This window comes from Esox lucius, chromosome 4, assembly GCF_011004845.1.
Source record: "Esox lucius isolate fEsoLuc1 chromosome 4, fEsoLuc1.pri, whole genome shotgun sequence".
Lineage (NCBI taxonomy): Eukaryota > Metazoa > Chordata > Actinopteri > Esociformes > Esocidae > Esox > Esox lucius.
This window is the reverse complement of record NC_047572.1, coordinates 23,965,196-23,989,422: the sequence shown is the minus strand read 5'-3', so window position 1 is coordinate 23,989,422 and position 24,227 is coordinate 23,965,196. Positions and strand designations below refer to the sequence as shown.

At 41.0% G+C, this 24,227-nt stretch overlaps 2 protein-coding genes across 15 annotated transcripts in view; both read left to right on the top strand.

Moving 5' to 3' along the window:
- Window positions 1-5,958, top strand: part of LOC105026181 (protocadherin alpha-C2) — a 29,571-nt gene extending 23,613 nt beyond the window's left edge. For 4 of the 13 annotated variants that reach the window (XM_034291736.1, XM_034291734.1, XM_034291740.1 and 1 more), the window contains exons 2-3: window positions 3,059-3,094; window positions 4,374-5,958. In XM_034291736.1, the coding sequence (XP_034147627.1) occupies window positions 3,059-3,070 (12 nt within the window). In that variant the 3' untranslated portion in view covers window positions 3,071-3,094; window positions 4,374-5,958. Of the gene's footprint in view, window positions 1-3,058; window positions 3,095-3,615; window positions 3,665-4,373 lie in introns of all 13 variants that reach the window. The other 9 variants (XM_034291731.1, XM_034291730.1, XM_034291739.1 and 6 more) reach the window with 5 other exon arrangements.
- Window positions 5,959-18,060: 12,102 nt separating this feature from the next.
- The window catches only part of LOC106024220 (protocadherin alpha-C2), a 190,974-nt gene continuing 184,807 nt past the window's right edge, over window positions 18,061-24,227 (top strand). The window contains exon 1 of one of the 2 annotated variants that reach the window (XM_029119234.2): window positions 18,061-20,568. In XM_029119234.2, the coding sequence (XP_028975067.2) occupies window positions 18,220-20,568 (2,349 nt within the window). In that variant the 5' untranslated portion in view covers window positions 18,061-18,219. Of the gene's footprint in view, window positions 20,569-21,263; window positions 23,744-24,227 lie in introns of those variants that run through there. The other variant, XM_029119222.2, reaches the window with a different exon arrangement.

The window sequence follows — 24,227 nt, the reverse complement described above, 5'->3', positions numbered from 1 at the left end:
CTGTCCTTGGTAGTGGTAATCATCCTTTTATTCAAAGATAGTGATTACCAAGGTTTTTTGAAACCTTCTTGGCTTGTGTTGAGAAATGGTTCATTATTTAAAGCTGAAGTATGTAAGTTTTTTGCATTAGCACATCGCTATTCTGTTAATCTGGATTGTGGATGAATTCCTACCATATCAGATGGTCCCAGGCCCGCATCTGAAAAACCTCTGTATACAGTAAAATGCTCCTGAGGACAAAAGTGGTCGGCACTCGTAGTGGCGGGAAATGTTATCCGGCACAAAGGAAGTGATTCATTTGACATATTTAACAAAGAGCTGAGGCTGGACAAAATAAGGAAGTGGCTACACTTATTTAGTGTATGAAACAGCGAGAGACGCTAGCCAATTTTATAAAGTTTATAGAAGTTATAGAAGTTCAGAGTGTAACGGTACCTAAAAAAATAAGGTTTGGATCAAAAGAAAGCAAATCTGGTTAAAGAGAGGCTGATAGATGCCATTCGGCAACAACATGGGTGCAGCTGCCTATCCACGATGGATGGAACTCATGGAGCAAAACGCATTTAACTTCAATGGTGATGTGGCAATTCTTCTGTTAAATAAGTAAGTGAGGTTAGCTAAAACGCTAGCTACCTAGCTAACCTAACACTGATGTTCATTGCCCTATTGGTGTTAATGTGGCTAGCTATACAGACAGAGCAGACATGGCTATAGTTGCTGACAGTACGTCCATCCAGTAGACATTGTTCGCAGCTTTTGCCACTACTACCAGCTTCTCATAACGTCAGCTTGCCAGCAAGGACAATGTTAGCTGCCTAGAATAACCTCATACTGTTGTTAGTAATTGGCTATAACTAATAACCAGGCAAAATCGATTGGCCAATTTGGTTAACTAGCTAACTTTCTGTGGATAAAGAGGCGAGCTGCCGTCTGTACATGCTGTTTGCTCTGTAATCGTAAAAACATTACCAGGGCGAGTTTAGACAAGTAGCTGTCTATTCTCACGTTTCCTATGTATGCTACATCAGATACATTTCAGAAGCTCACCGCCTGTAGCCGCCTGTCCCTGATGTCTGCTTTGTTTACTAGCCCAGCTAGTAGTACTGTATTCAGAAAACATTACTAAGGTGAGTGTAGACTAGTAGCTGGCTGTTCTCATGTATGCTTCATCAGATACACTTTGTGTTTATTTAATTATGTTTATTTTTTTAGATGAGCTGAATAAAGTGCACAGATAATGTGTGGGGCTTTAAGAGTGACCTGACATCGCACCATCGACAGCTGAGATTTCTGGGAAAATGAGGCCTAAATGCTTCCTGTTTTGAAAGTTACGTCCTTCGGCTTAAAGCATGTGAACACGGAGCACGGTAGTGACATCTGCTGGTCAGATATAATGGCGGGTTTGATGTTTATATATCCAGTGACTCCCAAGGTGCATGCCATGCCCACAGAGGACAACATGCTTTACTGATGCCTTGTTTCTGTGAGCAGTGACAGAATGTTCCGGTGGTGGGTGTTCCACATTTATTAAAGAAGGGACAGCGCATACTGTCAAGTATCAGTGGCATCCAGTGAAGATGACGACATGACAGAGGAGATTTACTGAACATTATATATCCCAATGTTTAGTTACTAGAACCGTTGTAAGCCTGTTATTGTAGCTGTTTTAGAACTAGTTGCAGGACCCAGGTCCGGTGGCAGTGAGATACGGTGTGGGGAATTCAGTGCTTACAGCAGTTTGTAGGGTTGTATTATAACCAACGTCAATCACTGCATCAGCTAAGCACTTTATCCTTATGTTCATATATATAATATAAATATCACCTCATATGGTGAGCAACAATACACCTTATCTATCTGTATTCATCACTTTCTGTGGTGTAATCTACTGGCGTAACATCTAGATCTTTTGCCTTTTGTTCTCATTTGTATTTGAGTTACTAAGTGGTGTCTTGCAATTGCCATGCTTTTGGCCAAGTAGTCAGTGTAAATGGCAATTCAGCTCACCTGGCTAAAGAAAGGTGAAATAATACACGCACACAGAAATATAATTAATGATCATTTCATTTATACAGTGTGTAAATCTATCATAAGCAGAATGGCCAGCTGTGACGTTTCCGCTCCCCACCACATTACCATTCTAAAAACAGGTCACACGGAGTTGTCAGGGAATCCTCACCACAAGCCCAGTTCCTCACCCTCTGAAATGCGTTCACCCGGTATTTATTCACACGTTCTCCCCCAAGCAACTCGTCAAACAGCTGCACCGCCTGCTGCGAAACAGAGCCTCCGTAATTCGGTCTGACAGGTTGAGTGGCATGTTGCTACGCCGTATAGGGTGCTTCACTGCGCCAACTGTGAATGCATATTCTGCAGGCTTGGAGAGCTGACACGCAGTGACTGAGATGATGCAGCGATGGGGGTGACCCCCTACTGGCAGCAGTATTACTTATGTACGGTTCCGCCTGCTAGAAGGACACAGAAAGCCCACGGGTTGGGGTTTTACATGGCTGCAGAGGCTTTCTACTTCATCTGCTAGGAAGAAAACAGGAAGAGGTTGTTTTGCTACTAGACACTTTGAATGCACACCTTACTGGGCACTGGCAGTTATTAACATCTACATGTTCCGCTGTACGTTATTAATCTTTTACGCATTCATTCCAATGTATATATTTTCCTTAAACAAGGCAGGTTTCTGTGAAAAGGTAAGTATTGGCCAAATACGTGATTGTGTGACCTTGTGTGACCATGCATTGCTAAAACTGTTATTTTCCTAACCAACTCACATTTCTGCTTATAGGCTGACATGCAATCTATCCTGCTATGCTGTCATTTCTGTTTTGGGCTGTGGGCTAATTTATGTTTGAAGACATTTTCCCTGACTTCTGATATTGTTTTTACTACGAAAGTAAGAATACAAATATTTTGGGGCTTTTTATTCAGCCATATGCCGCAACCATGCATACTGGATATACAGAAAGGATTCCACTTCATGTTTTTCTTTGCAATGTCTGTCTTGACCATTGAAATGCTTGTTTCTCTTCTCTCTGTTCTGAAGTATCCTAAGTGAGGGAAGGCCACTGTGCAGCTGGAGGTATGCAGCAGTCTCATTCCCTCGCCCGGAACCCCCTTTTTAATCACCTTACAGGAATGATGTGTTTCTGTTTCTGTGTCTGTTTTTGTTGCTGTGGAGTTCTTCTCTTGCCCTCGTTTTGGTTCCTTCTCGGAGGAGGAGCTAGGCAGTTACTACTGGCCCGTTCCCCATGGTTTGATCCAGACTGAATCTGGCTTGGACCAAACTTTTGCCCCTTTTTAACACATCCAAACAATAGCCTGCTCCTATAACGCCCCCAGGTTCTCAGCTCTGATTACAGCATAGCATTATAATCTATCAACGCTACTGTTCTGATGTTGATATCTAGGTCTTAATATCCTACGTTCCAAATCTACAGGACATTAGGTCTTTCTGCTCTGCCAGAACAGGGACTTTTTGTTTCCTACCAGGGAAACAAACGAATGGCAGTGACTGACTTTAGATAACCTCAGACAAACTAATAAAGCTAATGCTTCTGATCATATTAATATTAACATTAACATCTGTGGTCTATTTGGCAGAAGCTCTGGCTTTAGTGCTAATCCAGATTAAGGAAGGGGGTAGATGAAGGTATGACCTCTCTCCAATGATTGCCTTCTGTTTGGCACACACCTGACCTGACTGCTTCCAGTCAGTGAGCCTTGTGCCTGCACCTGACACTGAGGCTGCACAATGGCAGTAAAACACATAATGAAAGACTGACTGCTGCATCCTACAGTCTCTTACAGTACCCCCCCCCACGCCCCCCCAATCATAGATGCTTTAGACAATATAACGATGCAGTTCAGCTAGTATGCTTTCCTACAAACCTCTGCATGTAATATTAATCTTTGTTCATCTTCAGTCCCTTCACTAATGCAGATCAGGCACATATTATCCTGCACTACAGTCTGTTTGTTGGGTGGATTGAACGGTACTGTTTTTGGTGTGATTGTTTGACTGACTATTAATGTATTCACAACACAATGATCATTGTGATTTCCCGTTCACTATGATGTGAAATGACCTACTTCTTTGTGCAGAGCCGATTGAAATGAAACATGTCACCTAGTTACTTAGCAACCACTGTCCCTGACGCAATCGTGGAGCATGGCATTCATGATAGCCCCCCACTTTCACTACATGTCCCAGAATCCCCCACTATGTCATTCTGCCTGATTCCTTGTCTGACTTACAGAACTTGGCTGCATGACACATGTTAGAGGGAGTCTGGCCAATCACAAGGTTGATTGTCCCGCATCCTTCCCCCTTTCATCTAATTATTTCCTCTCATTCACAGGGATCTACCACCACCGGCAGCAGTTCCTCGTAAAGCCTCATCCCCATTGGTCCACCGAAGTCACATCAGGAGGTACCCCCACTTCAACTGAAGAAAATCATTGTCCTTACTATTCTCAGACCCCGCCCTTAATCGCCCAGCCACAAGTGACATTCAACCTGCACCCTCTTGGCCCCACAAGACCCCTTGCCACTCCAAAGACCTAAAGGACACTATGGTGCAACCCCCTCCCCTGTAAAAAAAACCTATTTCTCGCTAGCCCTAATCAACTGTCGCCTTTCAACATCCATTCAACTCGCATGTTTCTGCATGGATCACTGAAGCACTTCGTGTTTCCCTCAAAACACAGTGAAGAGAGGAGACACTGGAGCTCTTCATGTTTCCCTCAAAACACAGTGAAGAGAGGAGACACTGGAGCTCTTCATGTTTCCCCCAAAACACAGTGAAGAGAGGAGACACTGGAGCTATTCATGTTTCCCCCAAAACACAGTGAAGAGAGGAGACATTGGAGTTCTTCATGTTTCCCCCAAAACACAGTGAAGAGAGGAGACACTGGAGTCCCGGAATGCACAAGGAGAGGTACAACAAGCTTGAGTTAACAACAGCCACTATGAACTTACACAGATGGACATGGGACTGTGGAATGGCCTTCATAGACTGTACCCCCCCCCCCCCCAAAAAAAAGAAAAACCTTGGATGTTACGTTCTCACTTGAGTATTTCTTCTTGCTCTATCAGATTATAGGTGTTCAAATGTATATTCAAACAAGCAGAAAAACAGAAAAAAACAAATATGTCCAATACAAAGCTATAGAGGATGTACTGTAGAGGACCTAAGGGAATCAGTGTTGTGTGATGTGATGTAGTAGCTTCTGTAGTATACCAATACCATATATTATGTGTGACAGAGGATCTAGTTCAGAAAACAATTTCTCAAACAAGATAGAGTGAGGCCTTTTTTTTTTTTTATCAATAATGTATATGTACGTACTATATCAGCCTATTTATTCATTTGCATGGAGATTTCAATTTAAGTGCTTTGTTTGGAATAGTGTTACATTTGATCCAGAATATTCTGGGTGGCTCAAATTATCTACCAAGCACTCAGTGTTCATTCACAGTTTTTTCATAAGTTTCATAAACAGTAATATTATGTATCTAGTGCACCTTTGTTTATTCATATGAGTATACAATTCTGATATGAGTTAATTGCTTTAGAACAGCTGCTTTTCTGCCAGTGTATTACTTTACAATGAATGTATTAATATATCATACATACATTATCATTAGTTTGTTTTGGATAATGCATTTAGACAATGTACAAGTATAGATTCCATGATAGTGTTGGAATGTGTTTCCCCCTCTTCGGTTCTGATGCTTGTTCTCTCCTGGTTCCCTCTGGCCTTTAAGGAGACATGGTGCTAGGAGTGTGGAGTGGGTCTGGAGAACGTTCCAACATTTCACCTACTGGGAGGGAGAGTGTTATTGGGTGACCGAGGAGGAGAAAGGGGGCGTCTGTAAATGTTTTGTATACAAAGAGTGTCTTTCAACTCACACCTCATAAAGTAAACATCTTTAAACTCAAATCTAAATCATGGTCTCTTTTATGTAACCAATACGTTGAAAGTAAGTTGATATATAAAACTTTTTATCAATGAAGGCACAATTATACCTCACTGAAGAAGTCACAATAACAGACACCATTAGGACATTTCACAGAGGCTGCTAGGCTGTGTTTCAAAATGAACACTTCTGTACTGTCATTAGCAGGGCTATTCAATTCCGGTCCTCAAGGGCCGATACATTTCTGGCTTTTATTCTCTACTATTAATATGGGACTGATTCATACCTCTGAGATGCCAGGTAAAGGAAATCAACTTGCAGGTAGAACAAAAAAGCAGAAATGTTTCGGCCCTTCATGACCTGATTTGAATAGCCCTGGTCTTGAGCATATGGCAAGTACTGAATTCATTTTGCAACAATGTCAGATTGAAAGTACATACTTAGCTTACCAGAGTTTATGGAATTAAAGCATGCATCAAAGCACACTTCTTCAGGTATTTTGTCCCCAGTCTTAACTGCACATTTCAAGGTTGCAGAAGGAACTGAGACCCAAGAACTTCATCGGTTGCTCACTTGTCATTCATCATCATTGAAAAAGTGAATGTCAGATGAAGCATCGTTTATATGTACATTATATTTTTGAATAAAAAATAAGTAGAAGAACTTGTCATTTTGCATTTTGAAACACAGCTCTGGTCTGGAGCAGGGGTCAAAGGTCAATGCTCTACGCTTTCTCCATGTACAGATTCAATCCTCCCCTCCTCCATTCCCTAGCTGAGCAGACTGCAAATAGTTCCATCCTGCATGACCTATCCTATCCTATGGTTAGGATAAGTAATTGATTATGTGGCCTTATGTTGAATCAGGCCCTACGGCAAATATAATCTATATATGCAGTAACATGGACATTTCAGTGTAATTCACTGTAGCCAATAAGACTGCAGCAAATAGGATTCTAGTAATAGGATTGTGGTGTCATCACAGAGGTCTCCTCAAAGAAACTTGGTCCTCACAAGTTTTGTTTTAGCTTTTCCCCCTAGAAGAAAAAGGCTATTTCCGCCATAGACGTTAGGTTCATGGTAAAACAAACAATTTGGGTTAGTCTTAGAACAATGATTTGTTTCAGGCTTAGGGTTAGGCAATAGGGTTAGGTAGATATAATATTTACATTAGATAAAAAAATGTGTTACTGGGTTTAAGTTTGGAGTTAAATCAGATAAGGTTAAGGTTAGGATTATGAGATAGGGAAAATAGGGAGCCCTTTTTCTGGGCCCAACTAGGATAGAAACACAGACGAGTGTGTCCTACATGGCCAAGAGGAGCCCCGCAGGCAGAGGGGATACAGAAAAACTTGCTGTGATGGTCCTGTCTTCCCCTAACTGTGTACTACAGTCATTCAGTGAAATCATTGCTGACGGCACTACGACTCAGGACAGCATTCTCCCCACGGCCCCCTGGCCTCCTGCTCAGGACAGCGTTCTCCTCACGGGCCCCCTGGCCTCCTGCTCAGAACAGCGTTCTCCTCAGGGCCCCCCGGCCTCCTGCTGGTGCAAAGTGCTGACAGTAGGGCGTCCCTTTATGTGGGTCATTTTCACTCATTTTACCGGTTGCTTACGGTACATCCATTTATTAATGTCTTCAAAAAGACCTGCAACTGGGAGGAACAGAACTGTGGCTGCTATTAGTAACTCAATCTTTCATTTCTCAGGCAGTACAGGACAAAATCTGAGTTGCTAAGTGTGTGACTGTGTGCGTGCAATTATGTGATGTGCAAGGGAGTGTCTGTCTGTGTTTTCCACATTTGGATGAGTACTGCTCTGATTCTTGTAGTAACAGCTTTTAATGCCCAGTTAGCCAAGGTAGCATGCTCGCTAATCTGCTCTCCCCTGACGGCTGCAGAGGCAATGGTCTCTGCCTCAGCATGAATTAAAACACCACACCTGAGGCCCGCCTTGTGAGGAAAGCTAGTTTAACACTGAATGCTCCAGCTGTTAACATATCTGTGCATTCCAGGTACTTTTTTACATATGAGGAATAAAACATGCAAAATAACCTGCAACCAGTGTCTTCATCCTTTGGGCTTACAGTTAAAATAAGAGCCCCCTAACCAGTGGCATGTAATCGGGGTCTTTTCATATACTGTATATGCCGCATTCATATTTATTTTGTGCTGTTATTGAGACAATGATAATTTCATAGGCTAACATAAAATGAGTGGTCTAAGTAAGAACTAAGAAGCAATGTACATGGAAAGATTGTGATGTGATGCTATGCCAAATGCCTAATTACGGAGGGTATTTAAAATAAGATGAGCAATATCAATCTGAACTCTCGCAAACTGTGTCTCTATACAATGTCATGGTAAACTATTACATTGTTAATAATAGTTTTCATTGTTGTCTTTTTTAACTGTCATAATTGGTTTGATGAGCATAGCTTGAGAAGGTTAACACTGCAATGTTCCACAGCAATCCGGAAACATAACACCTCTTTTTACCCTGACTAGAGGGGACACTCCAGTTCCCCCAGGCCCACAGGGCTGTGATGTTGGCTATGATCCAGTAACATGCTGACAACACACAACCGGGAGCAAAGCTCACAGGCTTGATGCATCATTTATATATATATATATATATATACATATATATATATATATATATATATATATATATATATATATATATATATATATAAACTATTTATTTTCACACTAAAGCACAAACGAGAGAAACGGTGTAAACCGATGTCTTGTGTGAGGCTAGATATGGATTGCAGGGGTAGATTAGGATGGTTGTATACGGTTTAATTTTAATACATGCAAGAAAAGACGTTCCTGACACACAGGCCTGCACTGAAACGATGTATTGAGTTACATCAACACAAATGTATCTTCCCATAGCCAAACAGCTAAAAGCAGATGGAAGAGGAAGGACAGAAGTCTTACATGACCCTTGTAATATAAATGTGGACTAATGAGGAGTCGCAAAAAATATATATTAGATGTGCTTGTCTACACAGCACACACACACACACACACACACACACACACACACAGAGAGAGAGAGAGACACACGAGGCGAAGTGCCAACCCTCCCCCCTCTCGCTTCCTTTCTTCCTCTACGCATGCTTTATTTCAGCACTCTGGACAGCGGTCGGCCTCGGCAAGCTCTGTTGCCACGGCAACGCGCTGCCTGCTGGCAGGGGCTGTCAAGGCAGCCTTCAATTTAGTATTTTGAGAAACCCCTTGGCTTGCCGTACTGCATTCGGGAAACGCACACATCGTCTGAAAATACTTCAGTTAAGAGATTTTACATTCAGCAAACGTTGCGAAAAAATCTGACGTTCACAAGATACAGCTGACATGCGTGTACGTGTGTGTTTTGTGTGCTTGTGTGTTGTGTGGGTGGATGGATGCAGCTTGTCTATCTATAATTATAGTTTAGGGAGTTAAGTCTGTCATGTTTTTGTCATTATTATCTGTTCCGACATGCTGCCATATATCCTACAATAAAACATTTGACAAGAAAGTAAATACCATTCACTGTATGAACTTACTACTGTCAGCCATAGGGTGACGCTGCATACCTTTGCAGTATCAGGAAATGACAGGCGGCGCTATAAACCAAAGGACCTGAGTCAGTGGTGAAATTAAATTAAAAGCATGGAATCTCCGTAAACCTAGGGCTATTTTTCCAAATAAAAGATTACCTATGTATAAACCCAACCAGTCCTGATTTTTCATCAAATTTTCAAACAGCCACATCACAATGCGTTGCAGTTGGTTACACGCGACAATGGCAAAAGGTTCTTGGCATCAATAATCATACCATGGGCAAACTCGCATTACCCGTCTTTCCAATTCTAATGTTCTCTTTGACAAAACCAAACCCCTTGACTGTCTTCATGTTTCATAAATTGAGTTGCAGCCACATTATTCGCTGTTTGGCCATTTGCGTTAACGAGCAAGTATACCTAATAAAGTGGCCGGTGAGTGTATACAACACCGTATTTAGACGCAAACTACTGATTTCTATATCATACACAAACTTCTAATTTTTATTTTGTATTCGTCATTGTACAGTAGCAGTAGTTTTCTACTGATAAAATACTAACGTATTTGCATTATTTTATCCTGCAAAATGATCAAGCAAAATCAATCAAAATCAATCAATAAATATAGAAGAAAATGCACTCCACTACAATGTTAATAAACCAATTTTAGCCGTTTTATTGTTTCTTTACAGCAACAGCCTGATTTACTAATGTTTTGCATTTCTAAATGTTATATGCCAGGATCTATTTTAGCTCATTTTCACTGACACTAGCAACTCAAGCATCTACTAGGCATTTCCAGCATCCATCGGCAGTTGATAGCGCACCTATTGACCGCTATTGATTTAAATCAATTCACAGCTATTTTAAAAAGAAGCAAAAGATGCTTTAAGATATAAACATGCCTGTTATATATTATTTAAGTTATTACTTTCTATACAGTCTGTGTTTGCTCTTAGAGCGAATGTGCGGCGGTTTAGGCTGATATTTTATATGCCCACTATTTATTTTGACCGGAGGTCACACCGGACATTACCGGTTGACAGTTACCCCTTTCTAGACATACAGAAAGGAAAGACAGGTTAGTAGAAAGACATGCGAAATTATTGAATGTTAATATTGTGACGCACTGGATACATTGTTCTCTCAGATCACCCAACAGATATTCAATTGGATTCAGGTCTGGGCTCTGGCTGGGCCGTTCCAAAACTATGTAATCTTCTTCTGGTGAAGCCATGCTTTTGTGGATTTGGATGTGTGCTTTGGGTCGTGTGCTTTGGGTCGAAAGGTGAACTTACTCTTCAGCTTTCTAACGGACGCCTGAAGGTTTTGTGCCAAAATTGCCTGGTATTTGGAACTGTTCATAATTTGCTCCAACCTGACTAAGGCCCCGGTTCCAGCTGAAGAAACAGCCCCAAAGCTGCCACCACCATGCTCTACTGTGGGTATGGTGTTTTTTGGGTGATATGCAGTGTTGTTTTTGCACCAAACATACCTTTTGGAATTATGGCCAAAAAGTTCAACCTTGGTTTAATCAGACCATAACACATTTTCCCACATGCTTTTGGGGGACTTGATGTTTGTTTTTGCAGACGTCAGCAGGGCTTGGATGTTTTTCTTTTGTAAGAAAAGGCTTCCGTCTTGCCACACTACCCCATAGCCCAGACATGGGCAAACTATGGCCCGCGGGCCACATCCGGCCCTTTTTACCTCCCTGTCCGGCCTGTGTGAGGCCAATCATAAATTATAGGGATGCACCAAAAATTTGGGCACCGGATAATTGACACAACCTTTTCTTTCAGTGTTTCGGTTTTCGGCCTTTAGAACATTTATTTTGAAAAGCTTGTAGTACTTACGTATGGCCGGATGGACGTATATGCGTGCGTGAGCTGAGAGTGAAGGTGAACAGCGACAAGTGACGCTAGCCAGGTTACCCTAAAGATGTCGGCTCACGCTAAGAAAAGAAAAGTTGATAACGAATGCCGTGTTTTCAACAAGACAGGGACTGCCAAGTATTTCTTTACAGAAATTAAAGGTAAAGCCGTTTGCTTAATCTGTGGTACACAGGTCGCTGTGTTAAATTATTATAATTTGAATCGCCACAACACGACCAAGCATGAGGATAAATACAGAAATCTGTCTGATGAAGAGAGCGTGTGGGAGTCTGATGCGTTACTAGTAAAACTGCCATGTTAGAAGCACTGCATGCAGAGTTTGAGGTGATTTCAAGATTTGTAAACTCTTGAGAGTGAAATGCACATGGTTTCTTCTCCCTTCAACTGCAGTGTGGATAATGCACCAAGTGATGTTCAGATGGAACTCATTGACCTGCAGTCTGACACACTTCTGGCAGAGCACTTCAGGTCAGTCTCACTGCTGGACTTTTACTCCTCCCTCAAAGAGGAGAACTTTCCACACCTGAGGAGGCATGCTCAGAGGATTCTAGTCCTCTTTGGATCTACCTATGTACGTGAACAGACATTCTCAGTGATGAAGTTCAACAAATCCAAAAAAAGATCCTCTATCACTGATGACCACCTCTCAGCTGTCCTTCGCATAGCCCCCTAAGACATTCAGCCAGATTTCCATGCCCTTGTTCAAGCCCAGAACAGACTGGATTATTCTCACTGAAGAGGTAAATGAGGTGGAAAACATTACAAGTTATTGTTTGTTGTATTGCTGTATTTCTATAAACTTGTTAAGTTGTTTGTTGTTTTTCATTGTTTATGGAGATTAACAAGTTTAAAGAAATATTGCACTGATTCAATAATTGCTTTTGTTTTCTTATTTGACCTTTACACCACAATTTCACATTGCCGAATATAAATATTTACAGAATTGTTTTATTCTTCCGATTATCAGTACCAGCTTTTCAAAATATATAATTTAGTGCATTTTACAATGGAAGAAAGTTGAGCAGAATTAAGTTCATGTTATCGTTGGTGTGGCACTCTGACACAATTCAGGTTTCTCATGTGGCCCCTTGTAAAAATTAATTGCCCACCCCTGCCATAGCCCATTCATATGAAGAATACAGGAGATTGTTGTCACAGGAAGCACACAGCCAGTACTTGCCAGATATTCCTGCAGTTTCTGTCTCTGTTGTGCCATATTTTCTCCCCTTGATGATGACTGTCTTCACTGTGTTCCATGGTATATCTAATGTTTTGGAAATTCATTTGTACCCTTCTCTTGACTGATATCTTTCAACAATGAGATCCCTCTGATGCTTTGGAAGCTCTCCATGGCTTTTGCTCTGAGATGCAACTAAGAAAATGTCGGGAAAATCATACTAGAACAGCAGAATTTTATTTGTGATTAATCAGAGTCACTTTAAATGATGGCAGGTGTGTAATGACTTCTATTTAACATGAGTTTGAATGTGATTGGTTAATTCTGAACACAGCCAGATCCCCAGTTATAAGAGGGTGTGCACACTTATGCAACCAGGTTATTGTAAGTTTTTTTTTTTTTTCATTTTACCCCCTTTGAAGATTTCAGTTTGTTTTTCAATTGAATTGTTCACATTATAGGTCACATTAAAAGTGGAAAAAGTTCTGACCTGATTTATCTTTGTCACATTCTTTTACATCACAAAAACCTGGCATTTTCACAGGGGTGTGTAGACTTTTTATATCCACTATACGCATGGAATGCCGATCCTGGGGTCTGACTGCAATAACCACATAGAAACACACAATAAAAAATGACCAAAAAAAATGTTTATACAGGTCAAGCATGGGCCACCCAACCACTGCAGGCCCTGGTGCAGCCACACCCCCGATAGCTATGCCAGTGGGGACAAATACGTTTCTGCTAATGCCCATGGTTCTGGAATGGGATGGCCAGCAAGCTCATATAGGCGTGATGGTCAGGTATCCACATACTTTTGGCCATATGATGTATGTGCACTATGGTGGACACAACATCTCATTGATTCTGCTAGAGAATAAACACAGAAAATACAGCCTTCAGCCATTTCATTTTAATATTACTTATTACTGTCTATGATGTTTGCTCTTAGTGAAGAACTACTACACACCTCGGTATTTCAATGTGTGTGGCTGATATAACATGACCTGCATGTACATTTTGCATGCACTGTACTTGAATTTCACAACCTCGCCTCCCAAGCTCCACCACAACTCTCATGCGTGACTACACTGGTTGACTCAACATCCTTCTGTTTCTGCTAATAAATATGAACATTCAAGTCAAGGTCTTAAAGATCAAACATTAACATCAGGTTCTGCAGGCGTCACTGTAGATTAAGTTGTGCATGTATGTCATATTCTGTCCTGCTTTTTAGCAGGATCAGACAGCCAGGGAGAAAAGATTAACCATGGAGCTGAGGTGAAATGTCTTTAAAGGTGGATAACTCAAAACAGATTTGTTTGTTATAATGTCTAGCCCATAACTTGAATGTTCATATAATGTTACATGTAATGTTCATATAATGTAACAATGTTACATATAATGTTAGCCAACCTTTCAAGAGATCAACTATTAAGCTAGTTTGTTAGCTAGCTATATCTTCTAATGTCTCATAGCTAGCTAGCTGTAGCACTCAATTTGTCTTTGCATAAAAATAATCTATAACTTCAGGCTTTTCTTGGCTGGTGTCATATCGATGCTAGCTGTGAGTGAGGTGAACCAAGAGTAATGTAGACTATTTGCTAGCTAGCGAACTATCGTTCATATATAACGTTATCATAACTACACCACAACAATTTTAGAAAAACACTCTGATAAGAAAAATATCTACCTCATTCATATGTAAGGGGAGGTAATTAGGTAGAGGTAATGTCAGCTAGGTTACCAGACTCTCCTCAGCCAGAGTTCACAGTACCTAGTAGCAACGGTAGCCTCTACTCTACTACGGCAACCAGACCAGCAACTACCAATATAACGGCAATAGGAAGATATTCAAGAATCTGAATGCCAGCAGCGTCCGGATTCCAGTAGCATTCAGATTATTTTTCATTTAAACGATGGAAATAAAAAAGAATAACAGTGAGATCCTGTGAAACTGAATGTGTATGCATTCAGATAGCAGTTCTGCGCAATAAACATCTTTATCTCAAACAATGACGATACAAATAATAAAAAGACGATGGCTAGGAGGATGGACATTTCATTATTTCGCTTTTATTTTGTTTAATTATAAAGCAATATCTGGACAGATACGCTACTCAGTTCAAGAAGAAGTTAAAGCCGGAACAGCAATTGGGAATTTAGCCAAAGACCTAGGATTCGACACATGGACAATAGCGGATCGGAATCTTCGCATCGTGTCTGGAAGAAAGAAGGACCTTTTCCAGGTTAGCCAAGACGATGGCACGTTGTTAGTGTACCACAGAGTAGATCGAGAAGAACTGTGCGTAAAAATCCTGCCTTGTTTCGTCAACCTGAAAGTGGTGATAGAAAATCCACTAGAAATGCACCAGGTCATAGTAGAGATAATAGATGTAAACGATAACTCTCCAACATTTCCTGAAGAAACGTTTCATTTGGAAATAGGCGAGTCCGCAATGACCGGTACTAGACCGCTATCTCAACTCTTTGCCATATCACATTTTCTCATATCTAGAGAATATTTACGAATACTGGATGTGGAACCACATGGTGTCAGGGCAATACATGGTTACTCTTTTGTAGATAAGGCCCTGCCCATTTCAGGGCGGTTTTGTTCCACACAGAGAGCGGTGCGGACATCAGAAAAAGATGTGTGGTTAGAGTTCGTGAATAACTAGTTTATTTTTTATTATTGGAATCAGTACGGATAAAAATGAGTAATCTTTAGGATTCTATATTTTTATCAAGGATTGTGCACGGTGTTTTGTTTCATGATGCGATACCGAGGACAAAGACACAGATGGGAGTACTGGTGTGTTGCTCTGCGTTTCTCTCTGCTGCTGTGCCTCCGAGAGCAGGTTTCTGCACAGATAAGATATTCAATTCCAGAGGAGGTTACTGAGGGATATATTGTTGGGAATGTTTCTAAAGATTTGGGACTTGACGTTAATACTTTAATGGAAAAGCGGTTTCGTATCGTTTCTGGATCGAATGATGCTCTTTTTCAGGTAAATCAAAACAATGGCGTTTTGTTTGTTGAGAAGAAAGTTGACAGAGAGGAGATTTGTGATGGGAACAACGCATGCTTTATAAACCTCAAAATGGTTCTTGAAAACCCTTTAGAAATCCATTATGTAGGTGTAGAAATTACCGATGTGAATGACAATTATCCTAGCTTCCCAGAGGAGGAGAAAAGACTTGAGATAGCAGAGACTACAATGACTGGAACACGTTTTCAGATGCCAGCAGCCCTTGACCCTGATGTAGGAGTAAATTTCGTCAAAATGAACATTTTCGGTTACAAATACGGGACAGGGCAGATGACAAAATTCCGTTTTTAGTTTTACAGAAATCTTTAGACAGAGAGCAAAAATCCGAGCACAAGTTAGTGTTGACGGCGATAGATGGGGGAAATCCACCAAAATCAGGAACTCTAAATATCACCATCACGGTTCTGGATTCAAACGACAACCACCCAGTGTTCACACAAGAGGTTTACTCGGTGACATTGCATGAAAATGTCAAAATTGGACATATTGTGATTACAGTCAACGCCACTGACATCGATGAAGGCCCAAACGGAGATATTAAATATCACTTCGGTAGTGACTTAAAACCTAAAATATATGATGTATTTTCTTTAGATAGTATGAACGGTGAAATCAGAGTTAAGGGGAATTTGGATTTCGAAGACATTGATGTTTACAAATTAGATGTCAAAGCTTCTGATAAAGGAAATCCTCCACTAACTGTCGAATGTAGAGTAATCGTTAAGATGATAGACGTAAACGATAACCAACCAGAAATAGATGTTACATCGTTAACTAATTTAATTCCCGAAGATTCAAAACCTGGTACTGTTGTTTCTCTCATTAGTGTGTCAGATAAAGACTCGGGTGTTAATGGTAAAGTATTGTGCAGTCTATCAGAAAATTCCCCTTTTGAATTAAAACCTTCATTTCAGGACAACATGTACTCTTTACTGACGAAGGACCGTTTAGACAGAGAACTCGTGTCCCATTATGAGATTACAATAAACGCCACTGACTGTGGTCAACCTCCTTTCTCCACATTCAAATCCATTAGCGTTCAAATATCAGATGTAAACGATAACAGTCCAGAATTCTCCCAAACCTCCATTGAGATGTACTTAGTAGAAAATAACGCTCCAGGTGCGTCTATATTCTCAGTACGAGCCTCTGATAAAGACTTGAATGAAAATGCTGCGATTTCATACCACATCATTAGAGGCGAAGGGTCACATAATGATATGGCTCCTTTCCTGAATATCAATTCTGAAAATGGAGATATTTCAGCCCAAAAAAGCTTTGACTTTGAAACCATGAAAAGGTCTACATTCCAAGTTGTAGCTACTGACTCTGGAACTCCGTCACTAAGCAGCAATGTCACAGTGAACGTGTTCATTCTGGATCAGAACGACAACGCTCCAGTGATCTTGTATCCAGTCAGTACTAACGGTTCCGTTGAAGGTGTGGAGGAGATTCCCCGTAATGTGAACGCAGGCCATTTGGTGACTAAAGTGAGAGCCTATGACGCTGATATTGGGTATAACGGCTGGTTATTATTCTCACTTCAGGAAGTTACTGACCACAGTCTCTTTGCTTTGGACCGTTATACAGGACAGATAAGGACACTTCGGTCATTCACAGAGACAGACGAGGCTGAGCATAAACTGGTCATACTGGTAAAAGACAATGGGAATGTTTCACTTTCAGCAACAGCCACCGTGATTATCAACGCTGTGGAGCCCAAAGAAGCTTTTGCAGCTTCTGATGTTAAAAGTGCAGTAAAAGACGAAGAGGAAAACAGCATTACATTTTATTTGATCATTACTTTGGGATTAGTTTCAGCTCTTTTTCTCATCAGTATCATCGTGTTGATTGCAATGCAGTGCTCCAAAGACCCAGACTATTCCTCCAAGTCCTTACAAGATGTTAATTACGACGGGACACTGTGCCACAGCATCCAGTACAGATCCGGAGACAAACGATACATGTTAGTTGGACCCAGAATGAGTATAGGTTCCACTATAGTCCCGGGCAGCAATGGGAATACTATAGTTTTACCCGATCACAGGAGGAGAGAATCTAGAGAGGTAAGAGCTGTTTGTTCACATACTTTGTCTGTGCATAATCGTGGAGCGCAAAACGTATGGTGCTGAATGTCACGTTTGTGGTTCCTGGTAGGGTTCTGGATCTTTAACTGACTTCCACAGTTCATTATGTTCCTAGTTATCTAACCTATTCATCCTTCTTAATCAATTGCACTCGTTCTGTGGCGGCCAATTTACTGTAATTTCCTATAAATGTTTGTTAACTTATAAAACGCAACCGTTAACAAAACTATCCTTGCTCAAAGTCGAGGATGGTAATAAGAATGTTGGACCATTTGGTGTCAGTATAATACAGAGTGATGGTCTACTCCATTGTAGACCAGTCCCTGCAGTTCTCAGAGTTATTTCTCTCCACATACAGAGAGCGGTGCCTGCCGAACAACGAGGTATGATAGTCAACTATACGCAATTAGAATTTTCGCAGTTGAAACACTGGATTCGTCATGAATGATTTGGAAATGGTCAAGTGAACATTAGGAGCACATTTTTCCGTTAGGGATTGCGTTTATTTTCCTGTTTAAAGATGGGAGACGGGGGACAAAGGCGAATATGCAGGTTGGTTGCGCTGTGTTTATATTTGCTGCTGTGTTTCGGGGACCAGGTTTCCGCACAATTAAGATACTCTGTTTCAGAAGAGGTGAAAGATGGATCCGTTATTGGAAATATTGCAAAGGATTTGAGTCTTGACGTCAGCACTTTAGTGGAAAGGCGATTCCGTATCGTTTCTGGATCTAAAGACGCTCTTTTCCAGGTAAATCAGAACAATGGGATCTTGTATGTTCAGAAGAATATCGACAGAGAGAAGCTATGTGATGATAATAGTGCGTGTTTGCTGAATCTGAAGATTATTGTTGAGAACCCTCTAGAAATACACTATGTTCAATTGGAAATCAAAGATGTCAATGATCATTCACCTATATTCTCAGAAAATGAGCAGCATTTTGAAATATCAGAACATGTCCCCTCGGGAACTCGTTTCCAAATCCCGGCCGCTCGTGATCCGGACATAGGGGTTAACTCTGTACGTTTATACAAATTAAGCAAGAATGATAATTTCGATATCGAAATAAAAGACGAGGAGAAAATTCCATTTTTAATATTACAAAAATCTTTGGATAGGGAGCAAATAAGCAATCATTCACTTATTTTAACAGCAATCGATGGAGGTAATCCGCCAAGATCTGGATCTCTTAACATTACGGTTACTGTTCTGGACGTAAATGACAACAAGCCTGTTTTTAGTCAAGACACATATTCAATAACCTTACAAGAAAACGCCCCAATCGGTACCATAGTTGTTCAAGTACATGCTACTGATCTAGATGAAGGTCTAAATAGTGTTATTGAATATACCCTTGTCAGAAACCTTAAGCGGAAAGTGTATGATGATTTTGAATTGGACAGCATTACTGGGGAAATTCGCGTTAAAGCTCAGCTAGACTTTGAAGACACCGAAATTTACAAATTAAGTGTACAAGCATCGGACAAAGGTCAGCCTCCATGGGCTGATGAATGCCGGGTCATCATAAAAATACTTGATGCTAATGATAACAAACCCGACATCGAGGTAACATCTCTGTATAATATGGTATCTGAAGATTCTAAACCAGGAACTGTAATTTCTCTCATTAGCGTTAATGATAAAGACTCCGGCCTCAACGGTAAAGTGATATGTAGTCTGTCAGGGGATGTGCCTTTTGAGTTAAAACCTTCCTTTCAGGATAACATGTATTCTTTAGTGACCAACCAACGATTAGATCGAGAGTTTGTGTCCCATTATGACGTCACTATAACCGCCACTGACTGTGGTCAGCCTCCTCTTTTCACCTTCAAAAATATGAGTTTCCAAATATCGGATGTGAACGATAACAGCCCAGAATTCTCACAAAACCCCATACAGCTGTACTTATTCGAAAATAATGCTCCCGGTGCGTCCATATTCTCTGTAAGTGCCTCTGATAAAGATCTGAATGAAAATGCTGTGATTTCATACCACATCATTAGAGGTGAAGGGTCACAAAATGATATGTCATCATTCCTGAATATCAATTCTGATACTGGAGATATGTTCGCGCTAAAAAGCTTTGACTTTGAAACCTTGAAAACATTCACATTCCAAGTTGTAGCTACAGACTCTGGAACTCCGCCACTAAGCAGCAACGTAACAGTGAACGTGTTCATTCTGGATCAGAACGACAACGCTCCAGTGATCTTGTATCCAGTCAGCGCAAACGGTTCTGCTGAAGGTGTGGAGGAGATTCCCCGTAATGTGAACGCAGGCCATTTGGTGACTAAAGTTAGAGCCTATGACGCTGATATAGGATATAACGGCTGGTTATTATTTTCACTGCACAAAGTTACTGACCACAGTCTCTTTGCTTTGGACCGCTATACTGGACAGATAAGGACACTTCGGTCTTTCACAGAGACAGACGAGGCTGAGCATAAACTGGTCATACTGGTAAAAGACAATGGTAACGTTTCACTCTCAGCAACAGCCACCGTGATTATCAACACCGTGGAGCCCAAAGAGGCGTTCGCAGCTTCTGATGTCAAAAGTATAGTAGAAGACCAGGAGGAAAACAGCGTTACATTTTATTTAATAATTACTCTGGGATCAGTTTCAGTGCTTTTTCTCATCAGTATCATCGTGTTGACTGTAATGCAGTGCTCCAAAGACCCAGACTATTCCTCCAAGTCCTTACAAGATGTGAATTACGACGGGACACTGTGCCACAGCATCCAGTACAGATCTGGAGACAAACGGTACATGTTAGTGGGACCGAGAATGAGTATAGGTTCCACTATAGACCCGGGCAGCAATGGGAATACTTTAGTGTTACCCGAACACAGGAGAACAACTTCAGGAGAGGTAAGACATAAAAAGGGCTTTGCATTATATTCATTATCGTAGAGCCATGCAATGATTTACTGATTTGTTTGTTACTTTTTTTCTCTCCATAACAAGCAATCACACATATGTCCAATGTGGCAAAAAATGTTGGTACTGACGTCTTGAACTCGAGAATTTCCCGCTCGTCACATGGGATGCTGACCCAGAGGATGAGGGTATTATGACAATTTAGTAAAAAGAGAAGAGACACGCTACTGGGCACATTGATTCTAACAGTTATTTTGCTATGTACTCCCCCAGCCTCTACTTACATTATGATGGTTCTTTGATGGTTACTTAGCTGGAATATCCATCATATACAACTCCGGTAAGAATTAAGAGACCACTGCACCTTTTTCGAAACGGAAGGTTTTGAGTGAGAAACAGAAGGGTTAAAATGAAGAGACCACTGCAAATTGAACGCTTCTGTTCCTCACACAAAACTTTCCTTTTCAACTTTTTTGGAAAAGAAAGAAAAAGGTGCAGCGGTCTCTTAATTTGTTCCGGAGCTGTATTTCTGTTGAATTAAATGCAACACCGTATTGTGCAAAACTGAATCCGCGACCACGTGGTGTCAGTGTAACACAAGGAGACGTTTTAGATTAGGCCCTGCCCTTATCATGCCTTTTAGTTTCACACGTAAATGCAAACTGAACAGCCATCCGAACAAGACCTGCTACGATTTCGGAAATTAAGGATTGGATGCAGTATGGATCGTTAAGAGTTAGTCTACTTGTCATTAAGGCAGTATTTTTTAATTGAAGAGTGTGTTTGTTTCATGTACTGCTCCAACATGGGAGACGGAGGACAAAGGCGCAGATTGGAGTACTGGTGTGTTTTTCTGCGATTCTCTCTGCTACTGTTCTTCGGGGAGCAGGTTTCGGCACAGATAAGGTACTCTATTCCAGAGGAGGTGAAGAAAGGATTCGTTGTGGGAAATGTTGCAAAGGATTTGGGTCTTGACGTTAGTAATCTAGTGGAGAGGCGTTTTCGCATTGTTTCTGAATCTAGTAACGCTCTATTCCAGGTCAATCAGAACAATGGCGTCTTATATGTTCATGACACTATCGACAGAGAGGAGATTTGTGTCGGAAATGTTGCTTGCATGGCAGATCTCAAGATCGTCGTCGAACACCCGTTAGAAGTCCATTACGTAGGAGTAGAGATAATAGATATAAATGACCATTCACCCAGCTTCTCAGAAAAAAATATACACTTACAAATAGCTGAGAATAAAGTACCAGGGGCTCGTTTTGAAATTCAGACGGCGCGTGATTTTGATTCCGGAATAAATTCGGTTCGTTCCTATAAATTAAATCAAAATGAGCATTTCGATTTAGAGCTACGAGATAGCGGGGAAGGGTATAAAATTCCCTTTTTAGTCTTACAAAAAGCTTTAGATAGGGAGCAGAAGACCAAACATGTATTACAGTTGACAGCACTCGATGGGGGAAATCCACCTAGATCTGGTACTTTGACCGTTACTGTCACAGTCCTTGACACAAATGACAATCAACCAGTCTGTAGCCAAGACGTCTACTCAGTGACATTGCAGGAAAATGCTGATATAGGTACAACTATACTTACAATCAACGCAACAGATGCAGACTATGGATCAAATGGAGAAATTGAATATACACTCGGTAGGAATTTGAAAAGAGCGGTGTACGAACTATTTGAACTAGATGGCGTTTCTGGACAAATTCGAGTCAAAGGCCCAGTCGATTTCGAGGAACATGATTTGTATAGGATAAATATAGAGGCGTCTGATAAAGGCCAGCCTCCGCAGACTGTTGATTGTGGAGTGATTATAAAGATAACTGATGTCAACGATAATCACCCATTTATAGGTATAACGTCACTGTCTAACACAGTGTCCGAAGATTCTAAACCAGGAACTGTTATTTCTCTTATCAGTGTGACAGATAAAGATTCCGGTATTAATGGTAAAGTACTTGCTAGTATATCAAAAGACGTCCCATTTGAGTTAAAGACATCATATAAAGAAAACGTTTATTCCATTGTCACAAAGGAGCATTTAGACAGAGAACTCGTGTCCCATTATGACATTACTATAACAGCCACTGACTGTGGTCAGCCACCTCTGTCCACATTCAAAACTCTGATCGTTCATATATCCGATGTGAACGATAACAGTCCAGAATTCTCCCAAAACCCAATTCAGCTGTACATAGCAGAAAATAACACTCCTGGTGCGTTCATATGCTCCGTAAGCGCCTCTGATAAAGATTTGAATGAAAATGCTGTGATTTCATACCAAATCATAAGAAGCGAAGGGTCACAGAATGATATGGCTCCTTTCTTGAATATTAATTCTGATAATGGAGACATTTTCGCTTTAAAAATATTTGATTTTGAAACCCTGAAAACATTTACATTCCAAGTTATGGCTACAGATTCTGGAACCCCGTCAACGAGTAGTAACGTGACAGTGAACGTGTTCCTTCTGGATCAGAACGACAACGCTCCAGTGATCTTGTATCCAGTTAGTACTAACGGATCCGCTGAAGGTGCGGTAGAGATTCCCCGTAATGTGGACGCAGGCCATTTGGTGACGAAACTGAGAGTGTATGACGCTGATATTGGATATAACGGCTGGTTACTATTTTCACTGCAGGAAGTTACTGACCACAGTCTCTTTGCTTTGGACCGCTATACAGGACAGATAAGGACACTTCGGTCATTTACAGAGACAGACGAGGCTGAGCATAAACTGGTCATACTGGTAAAAGACAATGGGAACGTTTCACTCTCAGCAACAGCTACTGTGATTATCAACGCTGTTGAGCCCAAAGAGGCTTTTTCAGTGTCTGATGTTAAAAATGCAATACAAGACGTGGAGGAAAACAGCGCTACATTTTATTTGATTATTACTTTGGGATCGGTCTCGACGCTTTTTCTCATCAGTATTGTTGTCTTGATTCTAATGCAATGCTCCAAAGGTCAAGACTATTCCTCGAAATATTTACAAGATGTGAATTACGACGGAACACTGTGTCACAGCATTCAGTACAGATCCGGAGACAAACGGTACATGTTAGTTGGACCCAGAATGAGTATAGGTTCTACAATAGTCCCGGGCAGCAATGGGAATACTCTAGTGTTACCCGAACACAGAAGAGGTTCAGGAGAGGTAAGAGCTGTTTATATCCATCTGTGCCCTTTAAGTTATATAAAGGTAACTGTTTTGAGGGACGTTTGTCTTTTAATAGCATTTTCTGTTTGTGTTCAAAGTCCAAATAAGCCATATCGGTGTGTATTTCTCTGTCCATGGTGCTGAACCACATGTTCACTTCTTAGGCTTAGCTCTTGTGAGCATTCTCCGCTATTATCTCATTGTCTTATCTGTTCTCTTAGTACGCCGCCGTTTCTACCTCTCCTTCCCCGCTCAAACTAAGCTTTAATGGTTCTTTAATGGTTAGTTCGGTCTGAAATCAGTCAGTTAATCGTTTTTTACGCGAAACGTGTAGGCGACATTGATAACTATTTTCGCTTTAGTGGATACCAGAACCTTGGTCCGCAGGGTGTCAGTGTAATACAAGGAAACTCGCTGGTGTGTTATAGATCAGGCCCCGCCTCGCAGTGGGCTCTTTTATTCCCCGCAGTTGTACGGACAT